General features: G+C 36.0%; 3 protein-coding genes across 11 annotated transcripts; 2 read left to right on the top strand and 1 right to left on the bottom strand.

The window, feature by feature from the left end:
• Window positions 1-1,514: 1,514 nt before the first annotated feature.
• LOC147280244 (uncharacterized) lies at window positions 1,515-7,030 on the bottom strand. 9 transcript variants are annotated; one of them, XM_086251262.1, is made up of 9 exons: window positions 6,635-7,030; window positions 5,723-5,908; window positions 4,735-4,895; window positions 4,464-4,612; window positions 2,937-2,995; window positions 2,789-2,834; window positions 2,578-2,659; window positions 2,439-2,495; window positions 1,515-1,923 (listed from the first exon to the last, which is right to left on the bottom strand). In XM_086251262.1, exons 1-4 carry the CDS (start codon window positions 6,773-6,775, stop codon window positions 4,474-4,476), a joined length of 627 nt encoding a protein of 208 aa, XP_086107388.1. In that variant the 5' UTR covers window positions 6,776-7,030; the 3' UTR covers window positions 1,515-1,923; window positions 2,439-2,495; window positions 2,578-2,659; window positions 2,789-2,834; window positions 2,937-2,995; window positions 4,464-4,473. The 9 variants fall into 9 exon arrangements, 7 of the variants coding, with proteins under 7 accessions (XP_086107388.1, XP_086107389.1, XP_086107390.1 ...); XM_086251263.1 differs by having other exon boundaries at window positions 2,439-2,659; window positions 4,464-4,626; XM_086251264.1 differs by having other exon boundaries at window positions 2,439-2,659; window positions 4,464-4,617.
• A 9,130-nt stretch (window positions 7,031-16,160) lies between these two features.
• LOC147280243 (uncharacterized) lies at window positions 16,161-17,560 on the top strand. Its single transcript, XM_086252159.1, has 2 exons — window positions 16,161-17,058; window positions 17,106-17,560. Exons 1-2 carry the CDS (start codon window positions 16,161-16,163, stop codon window positions 17,558-17,560), a joined length of 1,353 nt encoding a protein of 450 aa, XP_086108285.1.
• Window positions 17,561-18,192: 632 nt separating this feature from the next.
• Window positions 18,193-19,414, top strand: LOC147280242 (uncharacterized). Its single transcript, XM_086252158.1, has 3 exons — window positions 18,193-18,241; window positions 18,318-18,908; window positions 18,969-19,414. Exons 1-3 carry the CDS (start codon window positions 18,193-18,195, stop codon window positions 19,412-19,414), a joined length of 1,086 nt encoding a protein of 361 aa, XP_086108284.1.
• The last annotated feature ends 2,865 nt before the right edge of the window (window positions 19,415-22,279 follow it).

Here is a 22,279-nt window from a genome sequence, read left to right as displayed (position 1 = left end):
GGGCTGAGGCGGTCAACACAGTATGTTACATCATAAATAGAGTCTACCTTAGGTCGGGAACCAAAAAGACTCCCTATGTACTGTGGAAGGATAGGAAACCCAAGGTTACACACTTTAGAGTGTTTGGGAGTGCATGCTACATCCTTAGGGATAGAGAACATTTGGAAAAATTTGATTCTAAGAGTGATGAGGGTCTGTTTTTAGGCTATTCATCCAACAGTAGAGCTTTCAAAGTTTTCAATTTGCGAACAAATTCTATGATAGAGTCCATAAATGTGAAAATAGATGATCATGATGCATCTATTGAAATGGCTGCAGATAAGGATGGATTGTTCCCTCAATCTGATCCTAAAGAGGATAATTTGGTTAAAGAAGAGTCCAAGTCAGGCAGTGATGAACTTACTGATGACTCAAAAAATGTTGAGTTTGATAAGTCAGAGAGCGAACAAAATGACAAAACCTTGAGTGACAGATCTGAAAAACCAAGATGGGTGAGGTGTAACTATGGTGAAGATGTAATTCTAGGTTCTTTAGACCAGCCAGTTAGGACTAGAAAACAAATGGCAAATGAACTTGCTCATGTGTGCTATGTGTCCATTGTTGAACCTAAAAATGTCAAAGAAGCACTCAATCATGAGGAATCACTACTACAAAAAAGCTTATACATATCAGTAATTTACTGATATCTAAAACCCCTAAAATTCGATGTAGGAAAGCGTGATATATATTCTCATTGGTTTACATATCAGTTTTGAACTGATATCTATAGAGATTTTTAAATCAGTTCCTTTTTAAAATGCGATATATTTTTCCTTCCCGGATGGTTAAGAATGCAATAAATAATATATTTATAATATATTATATCAGTATTATATTTATAACTGATATCATATATATTAATAATATGCGTTTTAATCGTATAACTGGTATAATTATTTCCATAGACATCTGTATTGTGTATAAAAACAGATATCTTAGATCAGACTTATATGTTCCTGAATTACGGAACTGGTATACACTGTATCATAGACATCGGTATTAGTTCTCATAAATGATATCTGATATGTGAATTATATGTGTTTGAAATATGAAACTGGTATTCATATTCTCATAGATATCGTTATTTTTTATAAGAACTGATATCGTATTTGTGAATTATATGTTTTAAGAGTATGAAACTGGTATAAATATTTTTATAGATATCGGTATTGGTGATAAAAACGGATATCGTAGACATCTATTATATGTGTTTTTATTGTAGAATTGATTATAAAGCCATGATTGATATCAGTTTATTTTGCCAAAATAGATATCTATTCTCGATACCATTTCAGTTTTTATATTATAATTGATCTAATATATTTCGAAATTAGAGTTATATGACACCTGTTTTGATATCGAATTTATTTTCAGAAAACTGATATAATTGGTTAACACCATTGAACCATCCAGTGCATATTTATTTGGTTAACAGCTAAACAACAATCCATTTCATGTATTTCAACAATCCATTCCATTTTATCAATTGTCATATATTCAAAGGACCCAAAAATTGTCTACATATAACAAAAATTAGGGGGAGACCTCATCATCTCTAGCCCCTTCCTTCAAGTATATCTAAGCTATGCTAGACATCACTTAAAACTACCCCTTCCTTCAAGTATATATAACAAAAACTGTTAGGCACTTAGGCATATATGCATTTTGTAAATTCCCCATTCCCTTTACAAAATATGGGCATGACATTAATTAATTGAATTAGCTAAGTTGTAGAATATCCACAAAATGGCATACCCAGCAGCCATCACCACATTATACCAAAGCTTACAGATAAGTCGAGTTAACAAAGTCACCCCATTTAACTGGAACATCATCAATTTGGTCTTGGGTGTAACTACATTGCTTGATCCTCGATTTGCTCCACTGAAAACACAAAGGAAAATTGCATTATTTTTTGGTGTATATGCATTATGGTATAAATTGCTAGGCAATTTTTCAAAGGTTAGAGGAATTAATTAGACAGTAGAATGGTTAAGTTTGATTAGTAGCAAACAAAAGATAACTTAGTACAAGTTGAATGCATACATTAAGCAAATTCTACAGTCATGACAAATTTAAGAACAAACATAAGACTATGTTCAACGTCTGCTGCTTTCATATTAACAACCAAATATGAGTAGGCTGCACTCCCTAATTTTTAAGAAAACCCACACACCTTTAAATGCACTAAGAAAACTCGACATGGATCTAGACTTATTGACCTTCTAAGTTCTGCCAGAACATTTCCAGCAACCTAACAATTTTAACTCAATAGCCCCATACCCATCAAAATCCAAAATTTTCTCATACAACTTACTACGTCAAATTGTCAAAAAAAAAAAAAAAAAGGCACAAGTACAATTAATTATGGATGTCAAAATAGGCAATAAAAAAATTACCTTGCCATTGGCAGTCACACGATCTCCATTATTCAACTTTATGTACTTTGTCCTCCTCTGCCATCCATCAGTTTAGTGAGGTTAAGAGAAAAATAGTTTAAACAAAATAATAAGAAAATAATAATACAGTTAAAAGTACCTTATCCCAATGATAAACAGATTTCTGTCTCTTCATGCCCACATTATCATCTGCAACTAGATCTAAAACAGCACCATCCAACCTATAAAGAAAAATAAAAAGAAACTAATAATATGTACGTAATACAGAGAGAGAGAGAGAGAGAGAGAGAGAGAGAGAGAGAGAGAGAGAGATCTAATTCAATGGTAAAACTGGACTAATTAAGGAATACCTTTTTTCTCCTTTCCCTTTAAAGGAATAATCTCATCTTCGACTTCCTGTGAGTACTCAAAATTCATTTTAGCCAATGGGCAATACAAACAATTCAAAATAAAATACTCCTGGAAAACATCATATTTAATTGATTATTGAGAGCAAACCTTGAATTACACTATTCAGCCATCTCAATTATCACCCCAATTTCCTGGCAATTTTCATCCTAATAAAAATCAAATAGCAGCAATCTCAATTATCAATGACAATTTCATCCCAATTATCAGTCCAATAATAAATCAAACAACTAGCAGCCATCTCAATTATCAACTTCCAATTTATCATCCCAAAAACAATGAAACAATAGCCATGCATATCAACTTTCATCTCAATTTCCTGCCAATTATCATCCCATTAAAAATCAACCAAAGTACAGGTCTCAAGCTCTGTATGCATATTTTGCAGAGTCCTTAAGTGTATCCTTCAATTCGATGCTTGACTGCTTTATTGATAACATTTTCCAATGAATAAGATTTTTTTTTTTCCAGCCAAAACACTGTAAGACTATACAACTCAATTAAACAAAAGGCACACAGTAGCACTTACACATAGCATTCTAGAGACAACGATACAAACTAGCAATTCATGTTAAAAGAGAAAACTCAAATAGACCATTGAAAACAAATGCTCCTGATAGCAGCAAGTATAAACCCCTTGGTTTCAGGCTTACTGATAGATCCTGACACTAAATGCATATATACATGCTGCCACCAAGTATAAACCCTTAGTATACTTGCTCCATCCTTATGGCACTTTTTAAGCATCTTATAAGAATGCAGTAGGTAGGTTTCTGGATAACAGACAAAGCCAAGATTGGAATGGCACTCCTGTATTACATTCTTGATATTTAAACCTCAAAAAGTTGATGTTAACCATCTAGTGTGCTCTTTCATATCCAAAGAAACAAAGTTGATCTTCCTAGCTTATAATTTTCTTATGGTAATTAAACCAACAAGTACAATAATTCAGATTGAGAGAATCATAAAATTTGCTCTAAAAATTTGAAAATGAGGAAGATTTAACATTAGGATGAAACTAATTTGCCCTAAATGCTTACCAAGATTACACTTGTCCGTTTACAACCTTGATCCCCAACTCAAACAACTAACAAAATGTATGTTTTTGTGATAAAATTTCATACTTAATTACTGCACATATACATTCCCATCAGATAAAAGGGAGGAGTTGTTATGAGAATTACCAATACAACCAATTAACTACAAGAAAAGCCAATCTCATCAAGCAGTTATAACCACTAACACCATCAAGCTAGTACCAGAATTTCAAACTGCAACCAATCATTTTATATAGTAGCCTTAGTATATATATTATCGTACATGCAGAAAATATGAATGATTAAAAAAGCAAATGGGACATGACTATAAAACATGAATGATTAAAGCATTTCAGTGCCATATAAAGGCAAAACATAGAATAACTAAACAGTATATGCCCAATATAGAATCAAGTAGATTTTATCAATAGCTGCATTAGCATTCAACTAGTTATAGCTTCACTAATATTGAATTCAACCTTAATTTCAAACTAAGATGCATTTTCCCACACACCTCAAAATATTATCAACTCAAACAATTCAAAGTGATGAATGAGAACTCATCTCACTGATCGCATACATGTGCTGCATTATTGTCGAAAGGTGGAAGTACGTAGATCCCCCTCGTTGTATGTAGCAATTATGACATCTTCCAATGGCAATCCATCTAGTTCAGTTTCTACTATTTTCTTGTTTATGTTATCCACATAACCCCTGTGGTGCTTCCCCCTGAGCTAAACCCACTATAAAATAGTAATTATCTAACAAACAAAGAGAGTGGAATGCACAACACTTGATACAATCATAGACATCCAATTAATTGATGTCTTTATATATATTTAAAACATTACCTTTTGCTCGAGCTTCCGACCTCTTGCCTCTGTTTCCTTGCACCTCTCTTCTGCAAACAGAAGCTAGGGTGCTCTATGAGTTTACCAAAATTACATTTACACCAATGGCGCACTCTCATATTTCCCAAAATGAACATCATCTTTGTGTTTAATGAATGGTGCTGCAACAAAAATGTCCAATTAAGAGCATTATATTAAATTTGATCAGCTAGAGATAGCTATTGCAGCCCTTTAAAGAAAGAATTATATCCAAATATAATAAAGGAGTAACATAACAAAAGTATTAAAATCCATGAAACATAAAGAGAGGTCATGACAATATCTGATAATTCCAACCCCACGCGCAAAGTACATGATTATACTAACTACATATCAAACAACCTTTATAAAAACTTTACACCTTCAGTGAAACAGATAAGTCATAGTATACTGAGTGAGAATTGACTGTGGAGCTCATACAAATTATAACCTTATGTGCAAAAGACTTTGTACAAAGACAGTGTGCAATCTATTTTCATCTTAAACTTTGGTTTTAAGAGAGACATCAAGATAAACTAACATAACCAGTCAAGACAAAGTTTGAAAGAAAAAAAGCTCCAAAGAAAATTGAAAACATTTAGCAAAATAACTTCATTTGCGGACCGGCTTCCTAATATAACTACTTTATTCTACACTATGGAAAAGGTCACAGTAAGTCTGCAAAAAATTGCAACGAGTAAAAAAAATCAATCTCAAAATCCTCCCAAATACACATTGCCACAAAAATAGAAAAAGCTGATGTATTCTAGGAATCAAGAAAGCACAAAAGAAAAGAAACAGAATGTAAGAAAAATATTGTATAGTGATGCAAAAGAAAAGAAAATGCCAGAGATTAAATTGTATAGTGATACCTACATGCAAGCAAGACTCCAAATCTAATCCTGGAATTGCAAATGTTTTCAACTGAAGGTTCCCAAAAAAAAAAAAAAGGTATCAAGGTGGGAAGAACCTCAGCATCAATTAAATGGACATCCTTCACATGATACGGAGCAGCTTCATTATTCTCCTCTCCCTTCAGAACAGCATGAACATCAGTTACATAGGCATCCTCAATGTTTGCACTGCCAAATGCCGTCAAATCAATATCTCCATCAGGAAGATATGTTTTCAATGGAACTGACCCATAAGGAAAAACCTGTGAGATTAACAACAATACAAAATTGCAGCCTTAACTTATAACCAATTCAATCACATGGATAAACTAAGAAACAACATTAGCAGCATCACTGGCTCCTGTATAACAATAAACTAGAAAACAACAGTGCATACTAGTTTTCTATAATGCATCACTATATAGCAATTTGAATTGGCAAATTCCTACTTTTAAGCCAATTAAGAAGAACATACAAGATGATGATTAACCTATTAAGAATTTTTTTTTTTTTGGCCAATACAAAGAGAGGAATAAAAGAGAAGCATCAAATGAATGCATATAAAACAGACTATCTGAAATTACATGTAACCCATATTAATATCATCACTGAGGAACATGATTCAGACTTCAGAATACCAGAAACTTCAAATAAACCAAACAGAGATCCATAAGCAGCCCAAATGTCAAAATCAGGTAGAGCCAAATTCTCGGTGAGAGGAACAAAACCCTGGTAAAGCCAAATTCATAACACAGACCCAAAATGAATGTTTACTGCATAATGTTCCATATTTCAGGTAAATACAAAGAATTCTAGCACCCAAATTCAAACAGACCTGAGTTCAAACAAACTACAAAACACCCAAATTCCAGAAACACCCAAATAACAAAACACCCATGTTCAAACAACCTGCAGATATTAGAACCCTAAATCCGAAATCTAAACTTCAAATTAAAAAGAAAAAATAACAAAACAATCTCATCAAATACCTGAAATCGCGAAGGCTGGGTGGTGGTATCGGGAAGGCTTCCCTGGGTCGATCTCGATCTCGCGACGTCGTCCAGATCGAGCTCTCTTCTCTCTTTCTCTCTTCGCAACTTCTCAGACTTCTCTCTGTCTCTCTGTCGCATTCGCTCTCTACAAGCCTTCGCGCGCACTCAACCCATCGATCTCGATCTGCAAGCCTTCACTCTCAACGTCTTTAAGGCTGGGTGGATTGGAAAACCAGCTAGCTATATAGCTTAACCTTCGAGCTCAATCCATATATCTTCGTCGGAGATCGATGAAGAAGATGATGAGTTAGGGTGTGGGTGTTGGTCTGGGTCTGGTTCAGTTTGGATGTGAGTGTGGGTGTGTGAGTGTAAGTCTGTGTAAACGCGGGTTGTCAAAATTTTTTTAAGTGGTGAACAGTACCGCATTTTTGCCATTCTTAAATTTTTGCATCATTTATTTGTATCGATATCACTTTTAAAGCAGGATTAATAAATTTGTCCAATATAATATATCACATTCAAAATCTTAATAATATGTAAAATAGTTTATATATCAGTTTTTGAAAAAAAAACTTTTAAGCGATATTAAAAATCATATTATATCGAATACCTTTAAAACTGATATTAATATAGTGATATGTATGAGCTTTTTTGTAGTAGTGAATGGGTGAGTGCAATGCATGAGGAATTGAACCAATTTGAGAGAAACCAAGTGTGGACTCTTGTAGAAAGACCAGCCAACACAAATGTCATTGGAACCAAATGGATCTTCAAAAATAAATCTGATGAATTTGGGAATGTAGTTAGAAACAAGGCTAGGCTTGTTGCTCAAGGGTACTCCCAATTAGAGGGTATTAATTTTGATGAGACTTTTGCACCCGTTGCTAGACTTGAGTCCGTTAGGTTACTTTGTGTCATTGCATGCCATCTTAAGTTCAAATTGTATCAAATGGATGTTAAAACGGCATTTTTAAATGGTTACTTGAATGAGGAAGTTTTTGTGGAACAACCAAAAGGTTTTGAGGATCCTCACATGAGAGATGATGTTTATAAATTGAGGAAAGCCTTGTATGGGCTGAAGCAAGCTCCAAGAGCTTGGTATGAGAGACTCTCTCATCACTTGTTGTCCAATGGGTATCAAAGAGGGTCGGTTGACAAGACCCTATTTGTAAAAAGGTTAAAAAATGATGTCTTGATTGCTCAAGTTTATGTGGATGATATTGTCTTTGGTTCAACTTCAAATTTTCATGTTAAGAGATTCATTGATGTAATGTCTAGTGAATTTGAAATGAGTCTAGTTGGTGAAATGAATTTCTTTTTAGGGCTGCAAGTTAAGCAAGTGGATAGTGGGATATTTATCTCCCAATCTAAGTATGCTAGAAATTTAGTCAAAAAGTTTGGGCTTGAGTCTTCCAAAGTGGCTACTACTCCAATGAGTAAAAGCTCCAAACTTCATAGGGATCCAAGTGGTAAGCAAGTGGACCAAACCTTATATAGAAGCATGATAGGAAGTCTCCTCTACCTCACAGCTAGTAGACCGGACATATCGTTTGCGGTAGGAGTGTGTGCTAGGTTCCAAAGTGATCCCAAAGAATCTCATTTGTTTGCAACAAAGAGGATCATCAAATATGTAAGTGGGACTCTTGACTATGGGTTGTGGTATACCCATGATACCAACACTAAATTGGTTGGATTTAGTGTCTCTGATTGGGCTGGGTGTAGTGATGATTTGAAGAGCACCTCGGGTGGTGCTTTCTATGTTGGGAATAACTTAGTGTCTTGGCATAGCAAGAAGCAGAATTCTGTCTCTTTGTCGACTGCTGAAGCTGAATACATAGCAGCAGGGAGTTGTTGTACACAACTCATTTGGATGAGACAAATGTTAGCCGATTATGGAATTGATGAGAAAACCTTTCTCATCTATTGTGATAACATGAGTGCTATAGATATCTCCAAGAACCCGGTGCAACATTCTCGAACCAAGCATATTGACATAAGACATCATTTCATTCGAGATCTTGTGGAGAGTGGAACTCTTACTTTGACTTTTGTTCCTTCCGAACAGAAACTTGCAGACATCTTTACAAAGGTTTTAGAGAATCCAAAGCACATTAGTCTTCGGAAGTCAATTGGCATTTGTACACATGCATGATTCTTTGTAGTTAAATGTGCTTCATTGTTTAAGTTTCCTTTCTTTGGTTTAAGTAGTTTCGTTTTTTTTAATAACCATTTTGAAAGGTCTTAACATTACTTGTCACACTCTCTTTGATATTCAAAAAGGTTCTTGCATCACATGTGTCATGTCAATAAGCATAATCCTTTCTTCTTGTCCAATGTTAGCTTTGAGATCTCTTTCTATTTAACACTTTGTCATGGTCAATCAAACTTGTTACATACGTTTCAAAGACAATTTGTTTGAGGATGCAATTTAGCCTTTCAATATAATTTCTCCTTTATGACCCATCTTCAGCTAAGTTTTTCTCATTTGAACAAATGTGCACCATACAAAAATAACAAAAAAAAAAAAGGAAGTGTGACCAAAGAAGTCACGGCCCTAGGGAGAAATAAGGTGTTTTTATGGTGTTCTAGGGTAAAGAGTCGCAAAATTGGACCAAATCATTGCACTTATTTTGGGATGTGCCTAAACAAAACAAATGAAAATAATTTTCTCATAGCCATTGTCATGAGTTGAAAAAAAAAAAACTTTGTTTTCAAGATTTGTTCCCAAAGTAGAAATTCTCTTGAGTGGCCAAATTCTAATCTCTCTTTGTGGATGAAACTTATTCAACCTCTTTGGTTGTCTTTGACAGTGTTTTTCCATCTAGAACAAGTCTTGAATGCTAGCATTGACCTCCCTATATCCCAAATATGCTTATTTTCTTGCACAAAATTTGCAATCTTCATTTTCCATATCTATTAGAGTGTTGACATTGGTGGTTAATTCTTTTCAATTGTGTTTATTGTTTTGTCAAATTTTTTTTTTGTCAAAAATAAAATCCCTGAAGCACATCTAACTCGTAGATTTTTCTTGTGTGTCATTGCTTCCAACTCTTCCAGGATTCCTCTATCTTTTCGTCAAATTCCATGACTGCTTTATGTCCCAGTTCTGTTATGTACGAACTTTGTCCATTTTGACTGGTCTGCAGTCGTCACATACAGTCATTTTAACATGACCATTCAGCTCTTTGGGTTACTGTTCATTAAAGGGCATTTCAATCTTTTTTGCATGCCTATTTTCTTCTCTAGCTGCCCCTCATATTATATGTCTATATTCTGCAAGCCCGGTATTGAGATGCTGCAACTGCTGCAGATTATCAGCTTTAGGGAGAGTTAGCTTTTAGGGGTAGTTAGTCTTTAGGGGGAGTTCATCTTTAGGAGGAGTTCAAATTTTAGGGAAGTTATGACATTTACTTAAGTTTCTTTTTGATCATGTTGCCATTGATTTTTCTTGCACATTTTCCAACTCTATGCTCTCTTGCACTTCACTCTTCTTTTTTATGTATGTCCTTTTGTCTTTCCATGACAAAAAGGGGGAGAATGTATTTGTTTAATCTACATTGCTTGCTGTGTTTAAACTGCATTGGTTGCTGTACTATCATATTTTGTGTTGTGCAAGTACTTCTTCTTGCAGGTACATTATAACATAGTGTTGGGCTGAGTGTTGAGAGTCTTGTGAGGTGAATGGGTTGATGTTTTGTCAAGGAAAGCCAAAGGGGGAGATTGTTAGTTTCTAAGATTTGTTATATTGGCTATTTTCTTTGTCAAAACCTTTGTATTTAATTTTATTAATCACTCACAAGCTCTAGGCTAGATTAAGGACAAGTTCAGCTGTATTGAAGAAGTCAATAATGAACAAGACTCAAGGTATACTGCACTTCATTCAATTCATGAAAATATCATCTTTGTGTCCATTTGACTAGTCATAAAGAACAATGTTTTTCACGTACAGTGGTTGATACAGTGACAGACACTGCAGTGGGGCCATTTCGGGTTTTTCTTTTAAAGCCCATTTCATTGAAAGCCCATTTTCTGTTTTTTACTAAACATACATGTGCATTGCACATGACTTGGTTCCCCTACTGTATCAATCAGATCTGATTGCATCTTAGTCATTCACGCCACACACTTACACACACATCAGCACTATTCATCATCTTCTCCATTTCTGATTTTTGCAAAATAAAGCAATATTTGTTTTTCTAGGATACCCCTCTAGGACAAAAGGAATATGCCCCTTATTCGTCTCTTGTGGACAGCCATTGATTGGCTTCCACGTGGCTCGGGCAAACATGGAAATGGTGTGTGTGTGTGTGTACGGGTATAAGAGATATTCGGTTCAGACTTTTTGGTGTGGGTCTATGAGCATTTTTAGTGGGTATTTTCGTGGTTTTATGCCTGGGTATTTTCAGGGTGAGTGCTCATTTTTATCAAGTCAGAAAATGTTCATTTAATTCTTAAAAATCAAAATGATTTTCTGAACTTGTTTGTTTCATCTAAAATTCTGAATGGGCTTGAGTGTTTAAATCTTTTTATATATTTTTCAAACACATTCATTTTAGATTTTAGTTGAAGGATTCAGTATCAACCTTTTCATGCCTCTAGCTTGAGAAGGTTGATCTTCTCTTTAAGAATCCAACATTGGCATATCATGTTCATACATTGATGAATCTACTGAGCTTGGTGTGAATTGGTGCCATGGGTTGATGAGCTTAGAGTTGGAGCTGCCTTCTTCATGAATGACCGATTGCCTTGCTTATGGAAGTTGCACAAAGGGGTAAGAAAGCTGCCACTTAGTCTAGGACTTAATGATTGAGCTTGTGTGCTGTATGCTCCCTTTGTATTGAACTTCTTCTTTAATGGATTGCTTGGTCAGCTGGAAAGACCCCCAGTTTTTAACCGTTAGTGGTTTTCTGGGTGAACAATCGTGTGGCTTATTTGTGATTTGTTTCCTATGTGTTGCTGATTATTAATTCGAAAATAACTTCACAAGATCACACACTTCACTTTAGCATGTTAACTTAGATCATGAATGCTAAATGAAAGTTTGTTAAATCTGTCCACACACCACTTTAGTTGTTGATAGCACTGGGATGCCTACATTGATGGATCCTTTGAGTGCATAGGGTGTCACTCAATTCCTTGGTGTGTTCTGACTTGTGGTATTTACGGAAGTTGGTTTGATTTTACAAGTAAATCTGGAGTTTCAAATTTTAGTTACTGCATCGTCAGAGTTGTGTCTGTTTGACTAGTTCCTGAATGATCATATAAAATAAAAATTGGGGTCCGATCACTGAAAGTGAATTTAATCAAGTTAATTGAGTGAATAGATCACCTAAATTAAACTTTCAGATGTTAGAATCGGAAATTTAAAAGTAATTTGGAGGATTTTCGAGTTCTTGGGGGAGTTGGGTTCATGGGTTTGGAACCCATTTCAGGTTTGATGGAAATTTCTGGATTTGGTGGTGTTTTGGGGGTTATTATGGACAATTTTCACTTATAGAAACTTCTACGTGCCGACCCTAATAAGAAGTTTTAAGAAAATTCTCAGCTTTGGTGAATATTGCCTTCGGAGCTGCCAAGTTGGACAGTGATAGTTGCGAATACAACCGTTCAGTTACCAATTCTAGTTTTTACCAGCGTTTAAGCGTCTAATTTTAGTTAGTTGTCGGTTTATATAGGGTGGAGGTATTGCACGGTGTTTGGGTACCCTTCCGAGACCGAACAAGCTCTAGAATAATTGTGGTTTTGGGGTTTGGCTATACATAATTAATTTTGGATTTATGGTTGGATCACTTTGTGTAATTAACGTTAAGAGAAGGACATAAGTATGGTATTATGGGTTTAAAGAGAATGAGTTTCTAACCTTTTTATTGAGCAAGAGTTGGGCGGGACGTTAGGCTCCACACACACACACACACCCTTTAAATGTCGTAGAACCGAGACTAATCTATGGTTTTATCATTTTATTCTATAGGCGAGACGATTGTGGCTCGAGACAACCCAGAAGAGGATCGAAGTTAGGATTCTCACTGTGAGTGGACTAACTTTTAAATTTTGAAAATGTTTATGAAAGTTTATAATTTAATTTATACTTGTTTTTGAGTTAGTGTTTGAGAAATAAGAATCTTTGAGTTGGATTAATTCTTAATGAGTTATGAAGATCGTATCATTTTAATTATTCTATGATGTGGATTTTAATTGGGGATTTGATTTGAAGCGTTTGGCTTTTAAAATCATACACAAGTGATCGTTTTAGCATAAATTTTTATATGTTAAATTTTCTTGAATTTGAGCGAGGGGTTCTTAATATTTATTACCACTCTTTTTATTATGTTTATAACTCATTTTATTTTGAACCTATTGTGAGAAAGATGGAATTGAGATTTATATCGATTCATTATTTTATTTTGAAAAGTTTCGAAAATGGTTTGGGAAGTTGACATTCTAAGTAAAAGCTATGTTGTTTGTCAAGTTGTTGTTGATTTTCAAACCACCTTTTCAGTACCCTTCCAGGTTATCAGATTAGATAGGTCTTTGGGACCCATTGCGGCACACACATAGGCTTTGGGCCGTGTGTCGTGATGCTTGACCCTTTAGGGGTGGCTCTGCGTGCACGTAAGACAGAATTTATAGCTCTGCATGCGTATGACAGATTCTTGGCTCTGCGCGTGTATGACAGATTCTATGGGTAACTGATTGGGGTGTGTTTTCAGTTTGTTAAGTATTTTAAGTGATAAGTTTATGGCAGCAAAGGTTTTAAGTAAGACGGTTTCAGTTGAGCAGTTTTATTGGTTTTCAGTATATTGAGAGTGGTTTGAGAAGAAAGTTTTTAGCTTAAATTATTTATTTATTTATAAATTGACAGTATCGATTTCAGTTTGAGAACTTGTTATTTCCAAAGATTGATTTTCAACTTTAGATTTTATTATTCTATGAGTTTCTTATGCATTGGGCATTCTGAGGATTTGAAATAGTTTCATGTTCATATGTTTTTCTCATACTCTAAGCATGATCGTGGTTTACAAGGAGATTTTGAAATAAACTTGTGAAATTGTTTTAAAACTGGGGGATTTCAAAGAGTGACGTGAGGTCTTAGTGAAGATTTGATTTTAAAGGAATTTGAAATGATGAATCACTTAATGTTTTGTTTCTTTATTTTGTCCACTCACTGAGAGTTTTCTCACATTTTGTTTTTGACGTTCCCCCAGGTAGTAGTGATTATCGAGGTCAGACCGTACCACGTCGAGGCATTCGAGTTTCACATCTCCAACTTATTGGTATAATAGGGTCATCGTCTTCCCTTGAAATTATTAAAATGAGATATGATTGTATAGTCGATTAGATGTGCTCTGATTAGAGTTGTATTACTTGTTGTGGGCCTGAGATTTTATTTTTGGTTGTGGTAGAGGTGGTTGATATCTTAGAAGTGTTTTAACAGGTTTTGAAATTTCTGGGTTAGTCCATTTTCAAGGGAGGTTCTGCCGAATTTTCGGTAGGATTTTCCTTGATTTTGGATCCCACAAGACCCCTCCGGGTTTCAGGGTGGAATTCGGGGCCGGTTCTGTCAGATATGGGTAAATAACCTATCAAAAAAACAATGCTTGCCTAAATGGCAAAAAAATAGTAGTGCACGGTCTCTCTAGAGAGTGGGGTCTAGGGTTTTCGCTCTAGTTGGTATGTCTTAACTTTTGTCTTGAGAGGTTTACTTTGTGTGTCGTCTTTGGGTTTGGGCTAGGATCTTGGGCAATTGCGTTATTTATTTTGTCGGCATAATCTTGTTCTTGCTTTTGTCAATTAGGGTGTGGTTAATTGTGTTCTCTATGGATGTGATTGAACGAAAGTTTAGGGTTAGTTTTGACAGAGAAGGAGGTTGTTGTGGATATGCGGAGAAGGGGGTTGGATTTTCATTTGTGTTTGGTTGTTACGGTAGTCATAAGCAAGGAGTGAAATTTCAAAAATTTCGCTGAAATTTTCGTTTTTTTGGGATCCCGAAATTTTATCACATAACCACGAAATTTCGGTAATATTTCGGCGAAATTTTTGAAATTTCGCCAAAATTTCGGACGAAATTTCGATCCCCTTCATTTGCATTTATGTGAAATTTCGTCGAAATTTCGCTGTGAAAATTAGAAATTTGGCTGTATTGGGGCCGTACCTCATCACTCGGACTTTTCTCTCTTTTTCATCCACACACTCAGATCTCACTTTCTTCTCTGTCTTCTCTGTCTTCCCTGCGCAAAAGCTTTCTCTCCCCTTGCCTCCTTCTCCGGCATGCCTCTCTCTCTCTCTCTCTCTCTCTTTTCACTCTGCGATCTCCGCCTGCGACAGCAGCCTCTTGCCTCCTCCGGCGTGACTCTCTCTCTCTCTTCCGCCTGCGATCTCCGCCTTGCCTCCTTCTCCGGCGTGACTCCCTGCCGGCGAGACCCCTGCAAGTTTGTAAGTTTTAACTTTTAATTTTCCAAAAAAACAGATGGATAATGGATTTATGAAAACTGATGTATATGTGTATCAGTGTATATGCGTGACTCCCCTATACAGTAAGGCTGATGTATATATGAAAAAACAAACATCATACCCAGCCACTATTTTTTTTCTACTTTACTGCCACAGACTAGCCAAGTTTGTAACTTGTAACTTTGTAAGTAGTTTTAAACAAATGATTTCGGTGACAAAAATTGCATCTGCAAAAAAAAAGTAGTGCATGATCACTTGTATTCTGTATGTCTAGACCCAAATGTCAGACTAAACATTCATTTATAGCGGATATATACATAATACAATTCTCAATTCAAATAAAAACTTGATATACATCATACATCATAGAAAAGAAAAGTTTTATTAGCTTGAGATGGTCTATCTTCTATTAGTCTTGGGTGTTCTAGAGATGGGACAATTCAGTAGTATATAATGTCTTTGCTTTTGGAGGTCTCATATATGGCTTCACTAATTAGCTGCTTTCTCTGTACGGAATTATACCGATTAATGAATTAGAAAGGCTAGAATTCATAATATTCTGCTAATTAATGAATTATACTGATTTTATCACCTTTTTTATCACTTGTTTGGTAATATAATGATTATACAGCCACTTCTTAATTCTTATAGAAACAAATTTATTTATTTTATTTTATTTTGCTATGGCCGGGATTGTTGCTTCTTGTTCTATAACAAGGTTGAGGAGGCAATTAATCTTATCTAAGAAATGGATGATTTGTTTTATATAGAGTTGTATGGATAATTTGTTTTATCTAAAAGATGGATGAAGATTAATAAAATAATAGAGTTGTTTTGTATATTTTGTTTTTCCAAAAATTTCCTATCAACATGTACTGATCTACCCATTTTTTGGTTTCACAGTTATTAATGTATATTTGATTGTGATTTTTCATATTTGATTGTGATTGTGTATTTCTGTATATTTGATTGTGATTTTGCAAATTTGATTGTTATTTTGCATATTTGATTGTTATTATGATGATTGTGAATTTGTGATCGTGTATGTCTTTTGTTATTAGGTACTAATATGGACAGTGGAGGAAGAGCACGTGATTCAGCTTGGGAGCATGCACTTCCAAATCCGGCTAGTAAACAAGGTTCAATATGCAAATATTGTGGCCTTGTAATGAAGGGTGGTGGAGTGACAAGACTGAAATACCACCATGCAGGTATGGATCCTGGAAGCAATGTGAAACGTTGCACTAGTGTCCCACCAGAGGTGAAAGAACACATTGCAAACACCTTGGGATATAAACAACAACAAAGGAACAAGAAAGCACAACAAATAGAAGAGATTCAAGTAGAACTTCGTGGAGAAGGTCATATAAACTTGAGTGACAGTGACGACGACGATGATGATGATTATAATGATGATATGGGGCCTGAAGAGCGAAGAAATTTTCGAGCTGCAATTCGACAATCCAAAGCAGCACAATGGGATAGGGAACACCTACATAAAGTCCCGAATAGGAGACAAGGTTCTGGGTCTAGTAGTGGTTCAGAGTTGAGAAGAGGATCAAGCATGAGGGAATCACAACCAACACCCCCAGTAGCACCAAGCCTCTACAAGTCATCTAAAGCACGCCAAAAGAGTGCTAAAAATCTCTTTTCTGAAGGGTCAATCAAAGAGAAGATGCAGGGCTTGATAGCCAAATTCTTCATCTACGAAAATGTTCCTTCTTCAAAAGCAGCATCTCATCATTTCAAAAACTTGGTGATAGGATGTCAGCAGGCAGGAGAAGGAGTGGAACCTCCATCACCCTATCAGATACGGAATGTATATTTGGAAAAGGAATTTAATAAAATGCAAGAGTATGTCAACAACTTGAAGAAGGATTGGGCAACTTATGGTTGCACAATCATGTCCGATGGTTGGACAAGTCCAACCAAGTTGTCTATTATAAACTTCATGGCATACTCAAGAGGTAAGACTATATTCCTTAAGTCCGTTGATTCTTCAAATTGCATAAAGGATGCAAGATATATGTATATGGGCTACTGAAGGATGTAATGGAGGAGGTTGGACCGGACAATGTTGTTCAAGTTGTCACTGACAATGGTTCCGCTTATGTCGCCGCAGGGAAGAAGTTAATGAAAAAATATAATGTGTACTGGACGTCGTGTGCGGCACATTGCATTGATCTCATGTTCGAAGAGATTGGGAAGAACCAGTCAGTTGCTAAGGTGATAAAAAAGGCTCGAAAGATCACAAATTTTATTTACAACCATAATTGGTTGTTGGCAAAGATGCGTGAGATTTGTGGTGGAGATATTATTCGTCCTGGTCCCACCCGATTTGCTACCCACTATCTTGCATTGGATAGTTTGTATCGAAAGATGATTGGGTTGAAGCAATTGTTCACTTGTACTGATTGGGGCAATAGCAACTTCGTCGAGGAGAAGCAGGACAACAGGTGGAATCCATAGTACTTGATCACTCATTTTGGCAACATGTGCTTAAGATTTGCGGTTTGTTAGAACCTCTATACCTAGTTTTACGTGTTGTCGATACAGAGGTGTATCCTACTATGGGATCCGTTTATGAGTTGATGCGTCGTGTAAAGGAAGAATTATTACTTAAACACGGTGCACGGTGGGTGGTAAAAATCATCGATGATCGATGGTTTAAAACATTACAACACGATTTGCATGCAGCAGGTAACCTAAATATGTTTAATTTAAATTTAGTTCCACATGTTTTTTCATTGATCTAAGTTATCTTACTTTAAATTATTGTTACTAAATATGTATTTCAATATTTACTTGATGCAGCCCACTATTTAAATCCTCGCTACCAATATAAAGAAGGCGTGGCAAATGATGGTGAACTTATTCAGGCTGTGCACAATGTATATAAAACATTGGATCCTTATTCAACAGAAGTTGCCCAATTTGGAAATGAGGTGAAAATAACTTGCCATAACACTTTAGTTTACTTTGTGAAAATAACTTGTCATAACACTTTAAAAAATTTAATTGTCTTAAGTTTTATATTTTGATGGATATTGTATGATTTGTATGATTGTATCTAGCTAACTTATTTCAAAGATGCGAAGAGAATGTTCGGAGAGCGAGCTGCAATTGCTGCTAGATCAAAAATGTCTCCTAGTGAGTATACATCGTACTTTTATTAGTTGGATCAATTGAATGGTTGAACTTAAACTCATAATTTTGTACAATTCAGGTGAATGGTGGATCATGTATGGGACTGATGCGCCTACTGTAAGAAAATTAGCCATCAAAGTTCTTTCACAAACGGCGTCATCATCCGCTTGTGAAAGAAACTGGAGCACTTTCGCTCTCATACACACCAAGCAAAGAAACAGGTTTTCATATAGTAGGTTAGAGAAGATGGTCTCTTGCTACTATAATATGAAGCTTGCAATTCGAGACAAACAAGCTGAGGAAGATCGCGTCGACAACTATGATCCGCTGGATATGTTTGAAAATTGTATAGGGGATGATGATGCAGAGGAAAACCAGCTTTATCAGTGGATCAGGCCCATCCATCTAGATGATGACGCAGGCAATCCAGATCCTGATGTTGCAGCCCAAGCACGCCAAGAAGGTATCAATGTGGAAAGAGTTCTTAATGAGGAGGTGGGCCCTACTGAGAGTTTTGAGGAACTTATGCGAGGTCCAATAAATCGCAACGAAAATGTTCCCACTAATCCTTCTCGATCAGGCAACTCTGACACAGGATCAGACACACCTACCAACAGTGGAAATAGTGGTGGTGGTGAAGGTGGTGGTGGTGGTGGTGGTGGTGGTGGTGGTAGAAATGAAGATAACACTGGAGATGATTAATACGATATCATTCGATTTACTGGCGAAGAAAACTACACCCATGCAACACAAGATGAGGATCATGGGAGTAGGCGTGCAGGATGGGGAATTGGTGCCATTGGAAAGGACTACAATCGTAGGAAAAGAGGTAATGTGGGTATGATACCAGAAGAAGAGGATTCGTTATCCACCATTTTTGGTTCTATGGGGGTAGCAGATGATAATTACAATTATGGGCAAAACCCTCCAATAGTATACCCACCATATCCCTTTTACTTAGGTGAATCTGGCAGTAGCTCTTCAAATGAGTATGGCTATGGGCAAATCCCACCACAAATCCCACCTCCTGATCCATACGGTTGGCATGTTGGGAATTATATGCAAAGTTATGCTGGAGATGTATCTTGGGGTGATTATTCTTCGCAATTCACCTACTCTGGACATGATGATACTGAAGACAGCGAAAATTTTGAACTTGCTAGGAACTCTATGTGATATTGAATACTTATTTAATTCATGATTTAAAATTGTAATATAAATAAATTTGAGGTGTTATTTATATAATTATTAATTAGTGACCCATTTTTTTAACAGTATTTACTACCAGCGCACATTATATTCATCTTATATCACATAAAACCTACTATATAATTTGGTTTCTTCAATGTTTTTTATCAATATAGTAGATAATATGTTAAATAAGCATATGGTCAAGTTTCATTCAAAATTTCCGTATTTAGATCGCAATTTCCGTCGTTTTTATCTAATTTTGTCGAAATCGAAATTTTAATCGAAATTTCCACGAAAATTTCCGTCAAAATTTCCATCGAAAATTTGCTCGAAACTGAAATTTTACTCCTTGGTCATGAGACATCATTTTAATTTGGATGCATCTTTAAATCTTTTTTTTAAGAAGTTGTGGAAGGGTAGTACAGGTGTCTCTATTCGCAAGGTGGTTGAGAAGCGTTTTCCTAACTAATTTGGCTTTGTGCGTGTTGGAAAATTAACTATAGGATTGATCATAATATCACATATTATAGAAAATGCAGCGGAAATTAACAATTAAATTTTTTTTGATCAAACCATAATCTAAGATACGATCACATGCATATATGAAATTCAATACATGAACAAGGAATAAAGAAGTACCTTCTTTTGTTCATCAATGGAACTATGCTTGTCCATGATGGCTTCTTTCTACCTTCAGATTCATCTTAGGCAGAACAACCAGAATATTGGTAAACTTATTCAATTATAATTTGATATATCCTTTTGTCATACAATAAGGCATGGAAACTCTTTTTCAATCCCCTATAAATGTTCATATGTCTAGACATCTTCTAACATATGTTGTTGTTTTCTGAGAACTAATTATTACAATTAAATTATAAGTTTACTCGCAAGTGCACAAATCGCATAATAGCAAAGGGTGCAAAGTACAAGGTCGATCTCACAGCGAATGGATTAAATACCAATAAAACCAATTCAACTTACAAATTAGAATCACCAAACACACACACATGGATAGGGGGTGTTGTTGGGGTCGAATCACACACAACACAAACTCACACACACACACACACACACACTTGTATATTCTTGCAGTATGCATCGTTGGGGCTTCATATTCTACCCTAATCATGTATAATTCAACTACTATGGTTGCAAGTAATTCAACTCAAACACATGTGATAAAGTTTACCTTCCAAAAGGCTTTGATTATTCCCTTTTTAGCAATTATTCCTCTTTTTCATAACCAAGAACTTATCGGGCCTACCCTAGTTAGTTAACTATACATGTTCCCTAGAGCTTATCGACCCTACCTAGGACTATTAACCATGCAAGAGTCATTAAGCTTTGTGAGAATTATGATAAACACATAGAGCATAGACCCAGCTAATCATGTAACCTATTAACATCTATGAAGTCTAATCATCATGAATATGTTCTTAGGATATCCACTTGTTACTTATTTAAAATTATCATCCTTGTGAGCTTATTTAATTTCAATAACATTCACTAGATGCATACATCTTTAAGGTGATCAGTCACAGACAACTAGTATGACACGTAACTAGATATATGATAGAAATTTATCATATGCAAGCATCAAATTAAATCACATGGACCCATAGGTCTTTCTTGTCACCACAATTAACGTATCATCCTAATTCCTAGCATTGCAAGAATAACAACTAAATCATACTCATGGAATAAAAATAAAAACTATCATTAAATAAATAAACATCCAATCCATTGTTGAAAACAACAAACTAACTAAAGAAAACAAGAGAAAAGAACTAGAGAAACCAAACAAAGGCTACGGCAAGCTTAGGAGGTGCGACTAGGCTAGGGCTCCCTCCCTCCTCCTTGTGTGTGTTTGTGTGTGTGTGTCTCTCTCTCTCTCTCTCTTTGGAGTGGAATGCTCAATTGTGAGAGAGTGAGTTGTATTTATAGGAGTAAGGAGGTGAGAAGTTGTGCTAAATTTCAGATGTGGGACTTTAGGCTTTCCTTGCACCAAAAGGTAGAATCTTCCATGAAATCTGCGGCATAGCTCAATAGGGAAACTAGATCAACTAGGAAACCTCATGCCTTGCAACTAGGGCTGGTAAAGGGTCAGGTCAGGCCCATATCGGCCAAACAACCAACCCACCCATCCAACCGAGTTTGGCCATTTTCTAACAACCAACCCGACCATTGTGGGTTGGTTGCGAGTCGGGCAACCGATAAAGTCGGTATAAGTCGGGTCGATAATGGTTTAAACCAACCTTTTGTCTTTTTCCAAGCATATTCCTAAATTCCTAATAAATTACCAAATACAATACAGAAATAATCAATACAAACCAGTCTAAAAGAACTGAGAGATGAGAGACCAATACCAATACCAATAATAAATTACCAAATACCAATACAACCTCACACCCACACCAATTACTCAGTGCCAAATTCCCTGCAGATCGGCAACAAAGAGAACTGAGAGATGAGAGACTAAGAGGGATGAGATAGACCTCCCCACCGCGATCTGCGATCAGTGATTCCCCGCCACGAAAGACCTCTTCGCCGCGAGAACACTCATCATCTCCGATTATCCTCAACAGCCCGTGCTTTCTCGACGAGTTCTGCCAACTCGGACTTGGATATCCACTCAGTCATCGCGACAACATCTTTGATGACGAGAGCAAATGATGAGAGATGAGAGATGATGAAAGCAGATGATGAGTGATGAGAGATGATGAGAGAAAATGAGAGATGAGAGATGTTTGATGAAGTCGGAGAGAGAGAAAGGCAAAGTGAATTAGCCTTAGGGATGGGCTGCCTAATTAGGCTTCCTAAACACACACACAGCCCACCAAGCTTCTT

The sequence above is a fragment of the Dryas octopetala genome, chromosome 7 (assembly GCF_963921425.1).
Source record: "Dryas octopetala chromosome 7, drDryOcto1.1, whole genome shotgun sequence".
Classification (NCBI taxonomy): domain Eukaryota; kingdom Viridiplantae; phylum Streptophyta; class Magnoliopsida; order Rosales; family Rosaceae; genus Dryas; species Dryas octopetala.
Note: the sequence above shows the minus strand (reverse complement) of the source record. Positions and strands in the feature narration are given on the sequence as shown.